The 13,486-nt window shown below is 57.3% G+C and overlaps 3 protein-coding genes across 3 annotated transcripts; 2 read left to right on the top strand and 1 right to left on the bottom strand.

Moving 5' to 3' along the window:
• Positions 1 to 323: 323 nt before the first annotated feature.
• Positions 324 to 2,025, bottom strand: CHGG_10905 (uncharacterized protein; the record flags this gene model as incomplete). Its single annotated transcript, XM_001226171.1, has 4 exons — positions 324 to 835; positions 990 to 1,242; positions 1,355 to 1,513; positions 1,687 to 2,025. 4 exons carry the CDS (start codon positions 2,023 to 2,025, stop codon positions 324 to 326), a joined length of 1,263 nt encoding a protein of 420 aa, XP_001226172.1.
• Positions 2,026 to 4,463: 2,438 nt separating this feature from the next.
• On the top strand, positions 4,464 to 6,391 carry CHGG_10904 (uncharacterized protein; the record flags this gene model as incomplete). The annotated part of the gene is made up of 5 exons (XM_001226170.1): positions 4,464 to 4,671; positions 4,726 to 5,070; positions 5,120 to 5,477; positions 5,555 to 5,871; positions 6,210 to 6,391. 5 exons carry the CDS (start codon positions 4,464 to 4,466, stop codon positions 6,389 to 6,391), a joined length of 1,410 nt encoding a protein of 469 aa, XP_001226171.1.
• Positions 6,392 to 9,474: 3,083 nt separating this feature from the next.
• On the top strand, positions 9,475 to 11,340 carry CHGG_10903 (uncharacterized protein; the record flags this gene model as incomplete). Its single annotated transcript, XM_001226169.1, has 3 exons — positions 9,475 to 9,880; positions 9,935 to 10,211; positions 10,278 to 11,340. 3 exons carry the CDS (start codon positions 9,475 to 9,477, stop codon positions 11,338 to 11,340), a joined length of 1,746 nt encoding a protein of 581 aa, XP_001226170.1.
• Between the last annotated feature and the right edge of the window lie 2,146 nt (positions 11,341 to 13,486).

Here is a 13,486-nt window from a genome sequence, read left to right as displayed (position 1 = left end):
CCCGGCCTGAGGCCGATGGCGGTGGAGAATGGAAGGGAGGGCGAGAACCCGGTTTAGGAGAGCCACTAGACGTAACGAAGATTATGTATAAAATTGCTGGCGTCGCTTCGTTCGTCAGTCGCACGGCCCTTCGCTACGCTACGGGGCGCTTCCTTCCTCTCTCCCGCTCCTGGCAATTTTCCTGTCCCTCTCCGGAGGACAATCCGGGTTAGGGTTAAATACGGGAGAGACGAAGCGCCAATATCTGTCTGTCGGCCAACAACTCCATCCACTTGAACTTCTCATCACACTTATACCAATCATTTCTATTATATTCTAAGTACTCATGCCTCTACACTCTTTTCGTCGCTACTTATAAACCCACTTAACTCCTCTGAAGGATCCACCCCCGCCACAGCATCTAACGCCTGCAGTCGCCTAGTAGCGTGATCCAATAACTTCAAACCCATGGCTCGTGATGGTGTCTCGCGGTAGATCCTGCTGCGGTCGAAGGGCCGCTCAAACATCAGCCCGCCGAGTGTCTTCACCCGCGAGACGGCCACGTAGGAGAGGCCAGAAGCAAACTCTGGCGCAGAGATATCGCAGACGACTTTGTCCAGGGTGATGCCCTGTGACTTGTGGACGGTGATCGCATAGCTGACCAGCAGCGGGAACTGCTCTCTCGAACATGAGTTGGCGCCGATCATGAATTCCTGCCGCACTCGGAGGATGGGAACAACCAGCTTCTCTCCACTACGGAGCGGCTCCCCGTTCGGCATCGTGAAGGCCGGGCCGTCGTAGTCATCGAAGGCCACCATGATGACCTCGGGCGGGTCTCGCAGCACGTCGGCACCTTCTTTCCAGGATATGTTGTAGACTGTGCCCTGTGCGCCGTTGACGAGCCCGAAGTCCGCCCACAAGTTCCGCGTTAGCATCACCCTGCAACCAACACACAAGGGCAAGCGCTTGGCCAAAGTTGCCGGCATTTGAGGATTCAACCTTCTACGCACCAACACCCTCATGCTTTGCTTCGACCTGAATGGCGGGGCTGTCCAGGCCAAGCATGTGTTGATGATTGTACTCGACGACCTGGGCCTTGGTGGGATGGATGCGAAGCGCATCAGCAAAGCTGTCAACCTCCTCGGGAGAGAGCTTGATAGAACACCTCGAAGCAAGCAGCTCCCAGGAGGGTACCGACACATCAGCCTTTCGCAGTTCTTCTAAGGCCCGCCGAAAAGGAGCCTGGTCTTCGCCCTGCTGCCGCTGTATTGTGGTTAGGAATAGGGACTTGTTGAACGAGGGGTACGCGTTGCGCCCGACCATCTCGATATCCTTCAGGTCGTCGCGCGTTGGAGTACAGCGGCTTGTTCAGAACAGGGGGAAGCTGGAAGAAGTCCCCGATCAGGATGACGCTGGGGCCGCCGAAGAACTCGTCGCGATTCTCCGGGAACACCTCTCGTAGGCGCTGGTCGATCCACGCGAGGGTCTTGAGGCCGAGCATGTGTTGCGGTCCCGGCCGGGGTTCCGGGCCCACCTTTTCCAGACTGCGCACACACCACTGACCCTGCGTGGGTAAAACCCCACGCAGTGCGACCAGTTCTCCCACTTAGTTTGTTAGACCAGTTTTTCCACAGAATACACAGACATTGCGATCTACAGATCTTTTCGTGCCTGTGTCTTCCACAGCATGCTCTTGTCGTCAATGACGAGGTAGTGGATGCCCCTGAACCGCCGCTGCAAGGCGTTGAGGGTCGTCGGGGTCTCGGAGAGCGAGCGGTAATCGCCGTCGACGGGGAGCCGCAGAAGGGAATGCAGAGTCTGTCCCCCGATCTGGTTGCTCGCCACGCCCGTCGGAGCTGCTCTGACGATGGGGGAGGGCCGGCCATACACCACCATATACGACTTGCCAGTCCCACCTCCTCCATCGATCTGCAACCGGAGGGGCGGAGGCCGACGGTTCTCGTTCTTCGCCTTGAAGTGGCGCATGATCGTCTCGTATACCTGACGCTGCTGTGTGTTCAGCGTGTCATGGACTGCGAGAGGCATATCTTCCACGTCGTAATTGCCTGGAGTCCCTCCGCGAAGCTGCACCTAGAAGCTTCTAGTAGTGAACTCCTCGTGGTAATAGCGGCCGATGTGTCGCGCCCAGTCGTAGTTGACATCCAGGTCCCGGCGGCCAAGCAAGTCGTAGGTAGCGTATTCCTCGTCGACAAATTGGTGCAAGTCGGAATTGAAAGGGCCATGCAGTAAACCTCCGCTGCCCCGACGGAAGCTGAATCTTATTCCAAGCACGATCCTACCTCGTACACCATTCTATAGTCCGGCTAAATTCTTCCTGTCCGTCTCAACTCTTCCTGTCCATCTTACGTTTTGCTGTCCGTCTTGAGTTTTGCTCTCTATCTTGAATCCTGCTGTCCATCCCAAGTGTATTATCCATCTTACACTACCTATACTACCTATACATCCGATTTTAGCAAGTTCGGCTCAATGGTATATTTGTTTCGAGCAGGCAGCTAGGCGACATGTATATATGGGCGGCCCTTTGTTGTGTGTGCCCGCCGTGACACTACAACTAAAACTCACCTAACTGACCGGCGACGGTGACATCTACCTATAGACCGGATATAGACCGGAATCTAGTTTACGACCCACGATAGTAAGACCCGTAGGGCATCCAATACGATGGCAGTACCTCCGAAAGGCAAAGACAGGGCTACAGAAGCCGACCAAGAGGACACTCAGGACACTCATGACCCTCTCAGCCAAGTGTTTGAGGAGGTGTTACTCCAGGACGAAGAAGACTTACAAACTCTTGAGGCAGAGGAAGTGCTCAAAATGGATTGAGTGGTTGTTGCAGCTAAAGCTGCAGCAGCTGAAACCAAGAACTGTGAGTGGGCTTGTGCACAGGCCAACCTACAGGGCGCTGGCCCTGCAGGTGCCAACACAAACTTGTTTTTTTACTGATTACAATGACCTTTTCTGGCCGGCACAGAGTAACCAAAGTAAGCTTTAACCTCAGGAAGGGATAGTTGAGATCCATGCGTCTCGGCTACCGAATTCTTGACCGACCATGGTCACGATAGCGAGAAAGCCAAGAAGGACGACAAGGTTTTCAAGACCGGAACCACATATGGTAATCTTGCGCCAAAAAGCCCACTTACGAGATTTACCCGCGGGAGTCCGAAGGGTCTTTGTGAGTGAGGGAGGAACACCGCCGGTCGAGCCGATGGCACAAGAACAGCAGAAGAGAGCCAAAGATGTCAACCATGGTAGAACGGCGGCGACCACGTTGACCCCCTGATGAGTAAACACAAAGAGGAAATGAGACGCCACGACCTCTGGCGCTGGTCATTGCAAGTACATGTACCTGCTTGGTCAAAGTCAAGCAGAGAACAGGGCAACAGCAAGCTAGAGATAAAAAACAATGACGGCCAAGGGTAGGTGGGTAGCTACCTAGGTACTAGGTACTTGCATTTCTTGAGAAGCCGCTCCAAGCAACCCGCGATACCTGACTGGAAAGTATGGTGAAAAGCGCCTTGAATACCTAGGTGTGCGCTCAATTGCGAAGATGTTTACGCCTCGTTGTGTAACCTAGACCTACTCATCCATCTACTGCAGGGTAGTTGCCACACCTTTTCAAAAGTACTCGGCCCCCTTAGCTTCTAACGTGACAGTTACGCGCCACTGCACCTTAGCAGCCATACGCCGCTCGGCCTCGTGTGTTTTGGCCACATCCCCAAAACTCCAGTCAACAGCGGGAAATCAGTACCTCCCCTTGCCCCCGACTCGTGCGGAGCTCGGCAAAAGGGAGGAGAGAACCGGCTGTCCTCGGGCTACGCATCCCTGTCCACTGATGATCTGATAAGATGAGCCTGCAGCAGAGCGGGTCGGGTGTGGAGGCCCGGGGCGGGGGTTCAAGACATGGAACGCAACGAGCCCTTCCGGTTGGCTCTCGCGTGGGCCCAGTGTTGGAATGGGAGCAGGCTTGACAAGGGGTCACTGATCCGATGCCGGGTTCCCTGTCGAGGGACAGGCCGGTCGAAAATATGGTGGCAGTGCAAACTGTTAGGGCCAAAGAAAAGAACTCGAGGGTAGGGACTAACTGGCAGTATCTCGGCAGTGGGACTGCCCCTACCCAGTCGGCCCGTGGAGGAAGGGCCAAGAAAAGAGTTGGGGAATCGCACGAGAAGGGAGGGATGTGTGTGGGGTCCAATTCTATCAACCCTCTCGGAGCCGTCGCTTCGGTCGGCTCGAGTTTCCCTTCGAAACATGGAATAAAACGGGGGAGGTTGTTGGTCAAATTTGGGCAACCCTCCCCCATCGCTGTCCTTCCCTATCTCTTCCCCCTCATGCCGCCTTTTCACCGCACTTCTAAACAAATTCCCAGATTTATCCAGGCTAATTTCCGTCGACAGCCGGCATCACTACCCCGTCGACTGACTCGACTCTTCAACCCCGTCTCATCACCACTTTTACCAGTCACTATGGGCTCTCTCGCAGGCCTTCGAACGCAACCGTTCAAGGTCCTTGTGGCCGGCGGCTCATACGGCGGTCTCTCGGCCGCACTCAACCTCCAAGATCTCTGTCAGGGGTTGGCGCCACGGTGTGGGCCAACCCCGGCGGAGGGCAAACCCGTCCAACCATCACCATGCGCAGTGGATATCACCATAATTAACGAGCGGGATGGCTACTGTGAGTTATTCCCCAACCAGGACGCGAGTTTCCACCCACTTACAACACCCCTAGATCACGTCATTGGCTCGCCCCTGGCGCTGGCGTCCGAGGCACACGCCGAAAAGTTCTGGGTCAAGTACGAAGACATGCCCGGGTTGCGATCGCCCAACATCCGCGTGCTCCACGGGTCAGTCAAGTCGGTCGACCCGGAGCGGAAGGTAGCAACCTACCTTGCGCACGGCAGCACCGAGGAGCCCGAGGAGATGCAGTACGACTACTTTGTCGCTGCTTCTGGGTTGAGGAGGGCGTGGCCCGTCGTGCCCCAATCGCTGCGCAGGAAGCAGTATCTGTTCGAGGCGGGGGATCACATCCGAGCTGCCACGGCTGCAAGGCACGGCGTGGTCGTTGTTGGCGGTGGTATGTCTTCCCGTATCTCCCCTTGAGGACACACTGCTAACGGACACAGGCGCTGTGGGCATCGAGATGGCAGCCGAGCTCAAGGTAACGCAACCACAGCTCAACGTCACTCTCGTCCACTCCCGCGACAAGCTGCTCTCCTCCGAGCCGCTACCCGAGGAGGTTGGAGAGCGCAGCCTAGAGTTGCTCAGGGAAGCCAATGTCACCGTGCTCATGTCCCACCGTCTCGGCCGCACCGAGGAGATCCAGGATGACACAGGCAAAGACTGCCTCAAACTCCATTTCACCAACGGCCACACCATGCTCGCCGACCAAGTTACCCTCGCAGTATCGCGGAGCATCCCATCAACAACATACCTCCCAGCCAACGTGCTCGACGACGAGGGATACGTCAAGATCCAGTCCAGGTAGGTACTCACCCTCCCTTTCACTCTCCACCCGCAATTGAAAGGAACATATTAACCCTCAACCCCTCCCCACCCAGCCTCGCCTTCCCCCCCAACACACCCAACGCCCCCTCCCACTTCGCCGTCGGCGACCTGGCCCAATGGTCCGGCATCAAGCGCTGCGGCGGCGCCATGCACATGGGCTACTACGCGGCGCACAACATCCACCAGCACATGCAGATGCAGACGCAAACCCAAAGCGACAGGAAACCCAAACTGCTCACGCTGGACGAGATCCCGCCCATGATTGGACTTGCGGTGGGCAGGAAGGCCGTCGCGTACTGGCCGGAGGCGGGGGTCACGGCGGGGGAGGAGGTGATGAAGACGTTTTTTGGGGAGGATCTGGGGTTTTCGAGTGAGTATTTTCCGTCGTCTTGTCTTGGGATTTGGTTGTGGGGGGTTGTGTGCTGACGGGGGTAGTTTGCTGGAATTACCTTCGGCTTGGGGGGGAGAAGGCGGAGGAGTAAGGTGTTGTGTAGCTGCACGGGCGTTGAGGGATGGTTTGGGTAAGGTAGTTAAGATTTGGGTATTATTTTGAGCAAGATGGTAACTTTGGTATTTGCAATTGGTATAGAAGAGAATTTGGAGCCTCAACGATGGAATGTTTTATTTTCCCCCCATTGTGTTCCAAAAGTGACGGACACCCCCAGCCATGATCCCAAACAACTCTTACTTACAACTACCGTGTTACAGCAACATCATGGTATTTCCAATCCTCCTTTCCCCTTTTCTTTCCACGGCTGTCTCCCAACCCCAGCCACCCACCACACTCCCCCCACAACCCCCTTCTACCCCCCCGCCCCTACAACTTCGGCACCAACCCGACCCCCGTCCCCCCCAGCACCTTCTCGCCCTCATCCAACGGACACAGCTGAAAGAACCGCTCCCTCGAACAGCTCATCAGCGCCGCCCGCTTCCCCGGCAGGTCAATGAACTTGTCCAGGCCAAACCCATGCATCAGATCATACACCAGCACCGAGCTGTGCGTGTACCTCGGCTCGCCCACCACGCTCGCGGTCCGCGGGTCGTCCAGGAACAGGTAGTGCATCTGGCTCGACCACCACGCGCTGACGCGGTGCGGGCCGCGGTACCGCACGTCCCCGACTAGGCTGTGTCGGCCGCGGTCGTAGTCGGCGGTGGGGTGGTAGGCGCTGATGAGATCCTCCTGTTGGGGGTTAGTTGGGTGTTTTTTATCGTGGGGTGGGGGCTGGGAGGAACCGTCTGCCTCCCAACATGGGTGGGTAGGGGGATGTAAGGCGAAAGAGAAAGGAGAGTTGGTGGGTTACTCACCTTCGCCCAATAAACCTCAAAATACGCAAAAGCCGTCCCGTCAAACCTTGCCAACAGCGCCAACCGATGCGGCTCCTCACTCACCCTCCTTAAATACCCCTCATGCTGCGCGCGCGTGCCCGTCTCGCTCCACCCCTGCGACACGCGCGGGTCATTCTGCCAGGCGTGAAACAGATCCACGTGCGCCCCATCCCGCCAGTCCAGCGCCAGCATGCTGAATCGTCTCTCCGAGATGGGGGATCCACCGGCTGTACACCACGCATGCCTGGCGCGGGCTTGGTATGTCTGCGGGGGTGCCAGGAGAGGGTGTTGGCGGCGGTGTTGGTGATGACGTATTCGGGCAGGGGGAAGGGGGTAGAGGGAGAGGTTGGGGGGGGTCGCTGGGGGTGGGTTGACGTTGGGGGGGGCCCAAGGCAGCGCGCGGGCCGAAGGGGGAGGCGGCGCCTTGCCAGAAGGCGCTGCGCGAGATGAGCAGTTCGTCGAGGTTGAGGGGGCCCAGGCAGTGCGCGTCCGGGGCCGGGGAAGGGGGGGGAGTGGCGGGGCGGGCCGTTGCCAGAACGGGCGCTTGGAGCTGGAGGCCGAGGGGATTGGAGGCAGGGTTCGAGTTCGGAGTCGGTTGAAGGGGGGGTTGGGAGTTTGGGAGTCTGGGGAAGGGGGAGGGGGTGCTTAGTTGGGGCGGGTGGGGAATTGGGGGTGGTTGGCGAGGGAACCGTCGAGGGGCTTGGAGCTGGTGGGGCGGAGGGGCGTGGGAACCGAAGGTCGGGGTATTGGAGTTTAAGGGGAGGTAGGTTGAGGCGGAAGGCTTCTTCGTTGGGGCGGGATTGGTGAAGACGGGGCGGTAGGTGAGCAGCCAGAGGGCCTGGCCAATTGTGGGAGGTTGGCCGTGGTATCCGTCCAGGGGTTGGGACTGTTACGGAGGGGTTGCGGGCGCGCGCGAGCCCATGGTGTGGTTATTGGCAGTCGCCTGGGGCGGTCCGCTGGACCTTGGAGGTCCTGGGGTTCTGAGAAGTTGACAGCGGAATTTGTGAAGGGGTTGGGGCGGTTGGTTGCTTCCGGGTTCGAGCTGGCCGGGGGTGAGCTGATAGGGCACTGCCATCCCGGTTGGTCTTCTTCGGGGGGACAAAGTAGGCCGTGAGGTAAGGATGCGGGAGTTTGAGAATTGGCTTCGAAGAACGCCGCGTAGGTTGCGAATTGGCGTGGTGTTTTGGTCCGGTGACCCGCCATCTTGGTAGGTTTATTAGGGGGTAGAAATTAGATGTGTTCAGTTCGAATAATTTTACGACCTTGCAAGAAGAACACTTGAAACTAGCAGTTCATCAGGATCACCACATGTACCCGAAGACACGATGAGTCGGTCTTGCGCGGACTGTATCACAGTGGGTATCCAATATCCGCATCCACGTTTTTTTTCTCGGCAACGAGCCAACGACCAGGATTCTGGGTCATGTCGGCGGCAGAAACCGGCCTCACGGTTCCGTCTGTTTCTGGGCTCGCGAGTGTTCCGAGACAGGTCGAGTGCCCGGTAACATACAACCAATGAAATGCGCTGCAGGGATTGGAACGAGACCGGGATCTTTGATCTGATAACTTTACTGGGACGCCAGAAAGCGGATCAGATAATTCTCGGAAACGCCTTGGCACCGACCTCGGAGATCGACAGGCACCGCACGTGGGGTTCATCAATAATTGGGTCCGGGAATGATCAGGGTGATTCCCGAGAGCGAAATCCAAGGCCAAGAATGTCGTCAGTTGTGGGGGCGCCTCAGACATCTAACTAATGTACTGAATGAAGAATGAAATTGGAAATTTGGTCCTGCACACAACGCATCTGTTAATACCTGTGACCCTGAGAGTCTGGGGCGAGCAAAACCACGAGCTTCTCCCTCCAGAGTCTGGATCAAAGCCACAACGTGGGACGGCCTTGGCATGAATAATGTTATCAGATCGCGAGGAAAGAACGGTTCACCAATGGCTCCGCTGCGGCATTTTACTACTCCGTAGGGCAAAGGCGGCCCACCATCACCCCATTTCGTCGTAAGCTTTCTGGTTATCAGATGGAGAGAGGTGCGACGGACCCCACTGCCGGGGGGAACCTGTAAGAAAAATTTGACCCGTTTTCCGGTTCTTTCGGGGTGGGCCCCAATCTCGCTCCATCACTCGCTGCTAATGCACGTTCTCAGCCGAGGGCCAATATTGATTTCCACGCCAGCCAACATTCACGCGGACCAGTCCCGGCGTTTGAAGAAGCGAGGATGGGTCACCGTTGGAAGGCTAGAAGCCACCAGAACCATGGTTCTCTCCCACTGAGCCAATGGCAGGGATGGTGGCCCGCAGTGGTGAAAAGCCGACTGACCGCATCTAATCAGATTAGATCGAACTAGTGACCGCCAGGGCCGTAACGGAATGACCGAGGTAGGAAGTAGTTTGGATTCCCTGGCGAGCGAGACGGGTCCAGTCCGTGGAGTGTCATCACATCCGTCCTCTTCTTCCGCTCGGCTCCGACGCTGTGGTCGAGCCCCAGATTCTGCAATGCACTCACACAAACCGCAAATGATCCCAGGGAGACGGTCTCTTTCTTGTGTAACGACCAGAGGACGGCAGATTGTGTGATATTTAGATTGATTTCTTTGTGTAAGAGACGGTCGTCCAGCTGCGGCCTTCCCTTGCCATGTCGGTTCAAGTTCCCATCCCCCACCCCGCCGAGGACGGCTATATCCTCCCCCAAACCCAGACACCATCGATCCTGTTCGGCCCAACAGATCCGCCTCTTGTCGACCTGACACTAGGTGAGCTGCTCAACCTGCAATGTCTCCATCACGGCACGCGAGAAGCAGTGGTAATTCCGTGGACCGGCGCAAGATGGACCTACAACGAGCTCAATCACCACAGTCGGCTGCTGGCGGCCGCCCTACTAGAGATGGGCATTGGCGTGGGTGATAGAGTGGGCATCATGGCAGGCAATTGCGAGCAATACGCTGCCGTCTTCTTTGCCGCGACGAGGATAGGCGCCATCCTCGTCATTCTCAACAACACATACACCCCAACAGAAGCGCAATACGGTCTCGACTTCTCCGGTATGTTTTTCAATGCCTGCCCGCTTGACCCTTACCGAGGCTGACCATCAATAGAATGCAAGGTTTTCTTCACCACGAAGCGCATTGCCCGGCTCGACCAAGGGCCGCTCCTCACCCAGCTCTCGGCGCGGGCAACGGGGCCGAAAGTGGTGATCCTCCGGGGCGACTCGGACGGGTACACCACATACAAAAACCTCCTCTCCAAAGGCTCCCGGGTCGACCCCGACCTCCTCCACCACGCCGAAGCCAAGGTACTCCCCCACCTAGTCTGCAATCTCCAATTCACCAGCGGCACCACGGGCCTCCCCAAAGCCGCCATGCTCACCCACCAGTAAGCCTCCACCCCGGGCCCCAAACTCAGAGTGATACCTAATAACGAATACTGACCGCATCCCAGCAACATCGTCAACAACGCGCGCTTCATCGGGGACCGGCTGCGCCTGGCCCCCACCGACACGCTCTGCTGTCCACCGCCCCTCTTCCACTGCTTCGGGCTGGTCCTCGGCCTGCTCACCGTACTCACGCACGGCGCCAAGATCGTCTACCCAGCCGAGGTCTTCGACGCGCGCGCCACGCTGCGCGCCCTCCGCGCCGAGCACTGCACCGCCCTGCACGGCGTGCCGGCTATGTTTGATAGCCTGCTGGCGCTGCCCGAGATGAAGGGGGTGAGGGCCGGGGAACTGGGTTTAAGGACGGGGATTGTTGCGGGGGCGCCGGTGCCGAGGCATTTGATGGAGGGGATGGTGGAGCGGTTGGGGATGGCGGAGTTTACGTCGAGTTATGGACTGACGGAGGCGTCGCCGACGTGTTTTAATGCGTTTACTGATGATACGGTGGCCACGAGGCTGGCGACGGTGGGGCGGCTGATGCCGCATGCGAGGGCCAAGATTGTGGATCGGGAGGGGGTGGTGGTGCCGGTGGGCACGAGGGGGGAGTTGTGTATTGGCGGGTATCAGCTGCAGGCGGGCTATTGGAATAATTCGGAGAAGACGGGGGAGGTGATGGTGCGGGATGAGAGTGGGGTGTTGTGGCTGCATACGGGGGATGAGGCGGTGTTTGATGAGAGGGGGTATTGTACGATTACGGGCCGGTTTAAGGATATTATTATTCGCGGGGGGGAGAATATCTATCCGTTGGAGATTGAGGAGCGGCTAGTGGCGCACCCGGCGGTGGGCATGGCGGTGGTGGTGGGGTTGAAGGACGCGCATTATGGGGAGGTGGTTGGGGCGTTTCTGGACGTGGATGCTGGGCATGGACAGCAGCAGCGGCCGGGCGCGGAGGAGGTCCGGGAGTGGGTGAGGCGGAAGCTGGGGAAGCACAAGGCGCCGACGCACGTGTTTTGGCTGGGGGTGGACGGCGTCCCGGCTACGGTGCCATTGACGGGCAGCGGTAAGGTGCGCAAGTTTGAGATGGCTCAGCTGGGGAATAAGCTGCTGGAGGGAGGGACGGCGAAGTTGTAGGGCCGAGGAAAGTAGGTACCGAGGGCTTGGAAGGCCACTAGACAAACAGGCTTAGGATGGTATGTATATTGATGGGTTGGAGACAGAACGGAAGCGTCGCGGGATTGCTTCATATCTTGTTGGGCCGGTAGTCCACCCTAACAATATAGGGGGGTAACTACCGACGACTTGAAGACAATACAATTTATCGTCTTACTGTTTCTTACCTCCGATGACTCGGGCCAAATTGTCTACAATGGCCTTCTTAGCGTGCTGCCGATCCTTGTTGCTCACTTGCCAGTTCAACGCACCGCCAGAGACTGGAGGCGAGCAAACACATGTCTGTCTCGCTGTCGGAGACAGCATCAAGCGATATCCAACAGTTGGCGATACGCATCATCGACGGCTACCAGACTAACGACAAATACAAAAGCATTCTCGAGCAAATCCCTCAACGACAGGCAAAAATCGACAGACAGCGACAACGCTGGGAAGCTGGGAACGTCGAGCGAAGGATGACCCGACGATTCAGTCGGAGAGTACCGCCGCCACTGAGAGGTTTACCGTTCGAGCGGCAAGATAAATCAGGAACAATCCCGCCACCAGTACTCGATGGTACCGTAAACCCTGAACGCGACGGGTGGGTCCACCGAGAGGCCTACAAGCCGCGGTACCGCTTGGGTGCGGTGGGGGAAGATGGCGCCGGGGTGGGGGAGGCATTGGTAGCGTTGCCAGCCCCGGAGGCGGAGGGAGGAGAATAAGTAGAAGTGGACATATTTAAGAATGAAACAGAAAAAATATGTCTGAGAATGGAACGGTCGCGCGAGTTGGGCTTGCGTGCGTCGACGGGGGAGGCGTCTTCGCCATGTTGAATGGCTGAACGGAAAAAAGATCCTAGGAGAAGGTGGAAGAAATGGATTTGGTATGAGGTGGCTGGTGTGCGTATTTTCCGTGTCTGCTAGCGCTATTAAGTCCGTGCACCCCGTTTCCGATCAGGCCACTAACCGATCAAATTTTCACTCCCTCCTGATCCGGCACCCTCTCTGTTCCAACCCACACAGTTTCACCAAATCAAGCCCAATTCTAATCCTGTTGCTCTCATTTTAAACATATTTGCTATGGCTCGCGAAGACATCATTCAGTTGGCAATCCAGGCTGTCAAGGATGGACAATCTATCCGTAAGGCTAGCGAGGCCTGGGGGGTCCCCTTTTCTACCCTTCGAGGCCGAGTCGTTGCCCACGCCCAACCAAAGGGTCAATACCAAGCCCAGGTGATGCAGAAGCTCAGCCCCGATCAAGAAAAACACTTGGCCGATTGGGTCCTTGCCCAAGAGGCTCTTGGGCTTCTTGTCAAGCATAGGCAGATCTAGACCTTCGCCAACCGCATCTTCTATGCCTCTGGATCTGACTAGACTGTTGGCAAGCATTGGCTCTAGAAGTTCATCAACAGATATCCGGTTCTGAAGACGAAGAGGAACAAAAGTATGGACAAAAAAATAAAAACAGAAACAACAACAAAACAGTCAAAATCAATCGCCACAGCGATGCGAATAGCCTCAATTGCGGCTTGTTGTGGCATTTGATGGCGCTGTCTACTGATTCTTACCGCCTAGGCACGCGCCTGCAAATTTTACGTGATGCGCTAGCACAAAAAACGCGCTAAGACGGCCTGGCGTTTGCCGCACACAGTGACGTGCCCTACCTTTCCTCCCACCTTCCTTACATATTTAACTAAGTGGCTTCCGTCTGCCGGTCGCGACGGACCGGCAATTGAACCCAGGGGTAAAAAAAAAAAAAAAAAAAAAAATTCGCCGGAATCGCTCAGAAACGCAAACAACCAGCCAGGATATATTTCCTTTGAGTAGCGCCCTGAAAGGTGCGCCCGTGCCTATCTACCTATCTACTCTGGCTGTCCCTGGTGCTCACCACCGCCTCGGCTGGTCGTAGTAGCTTGCCGTCTGCCACCCCCGGGCCTTCTTGTGATGCCGCCTCGCGCCGCCAGGGTTCGAGAGCGCCGGCTTGAGGCCCTTGAGCGCTGCGAGCTGCGTGGAGCCGCACCGGAACTGCCGCGGGCCGCCGTCGAACCCCTTGCGCGTGCCCTGGTAGCCCTGCCTGCCCTGGCTCCTTTACTCTCAGGCTGGCGTGCAGGAGCGCTCCCGGACGCCAC

This window comes from Chaetomium globosum, genomic scaffold (genome assembly GCF_000143365.1).
Source record: "Chaetomium globosum CBS 148.51 scaffold_8 genomic scaffold, whole genome shotgun sequence".
In the NCBI taxonomy this organism is placed as follows: Eukaryota; Fungi; Ascomycota; class Sordariomycetes; order Sordariales; family Chaetomiaceae; genus Chaetomium; species Chaetomium globosum.
The sequence above is the reverse complement of the archived record's forward strand: the minus strand, read 5'-3'. Positions and strand labels throughout refer to the sequence as shown.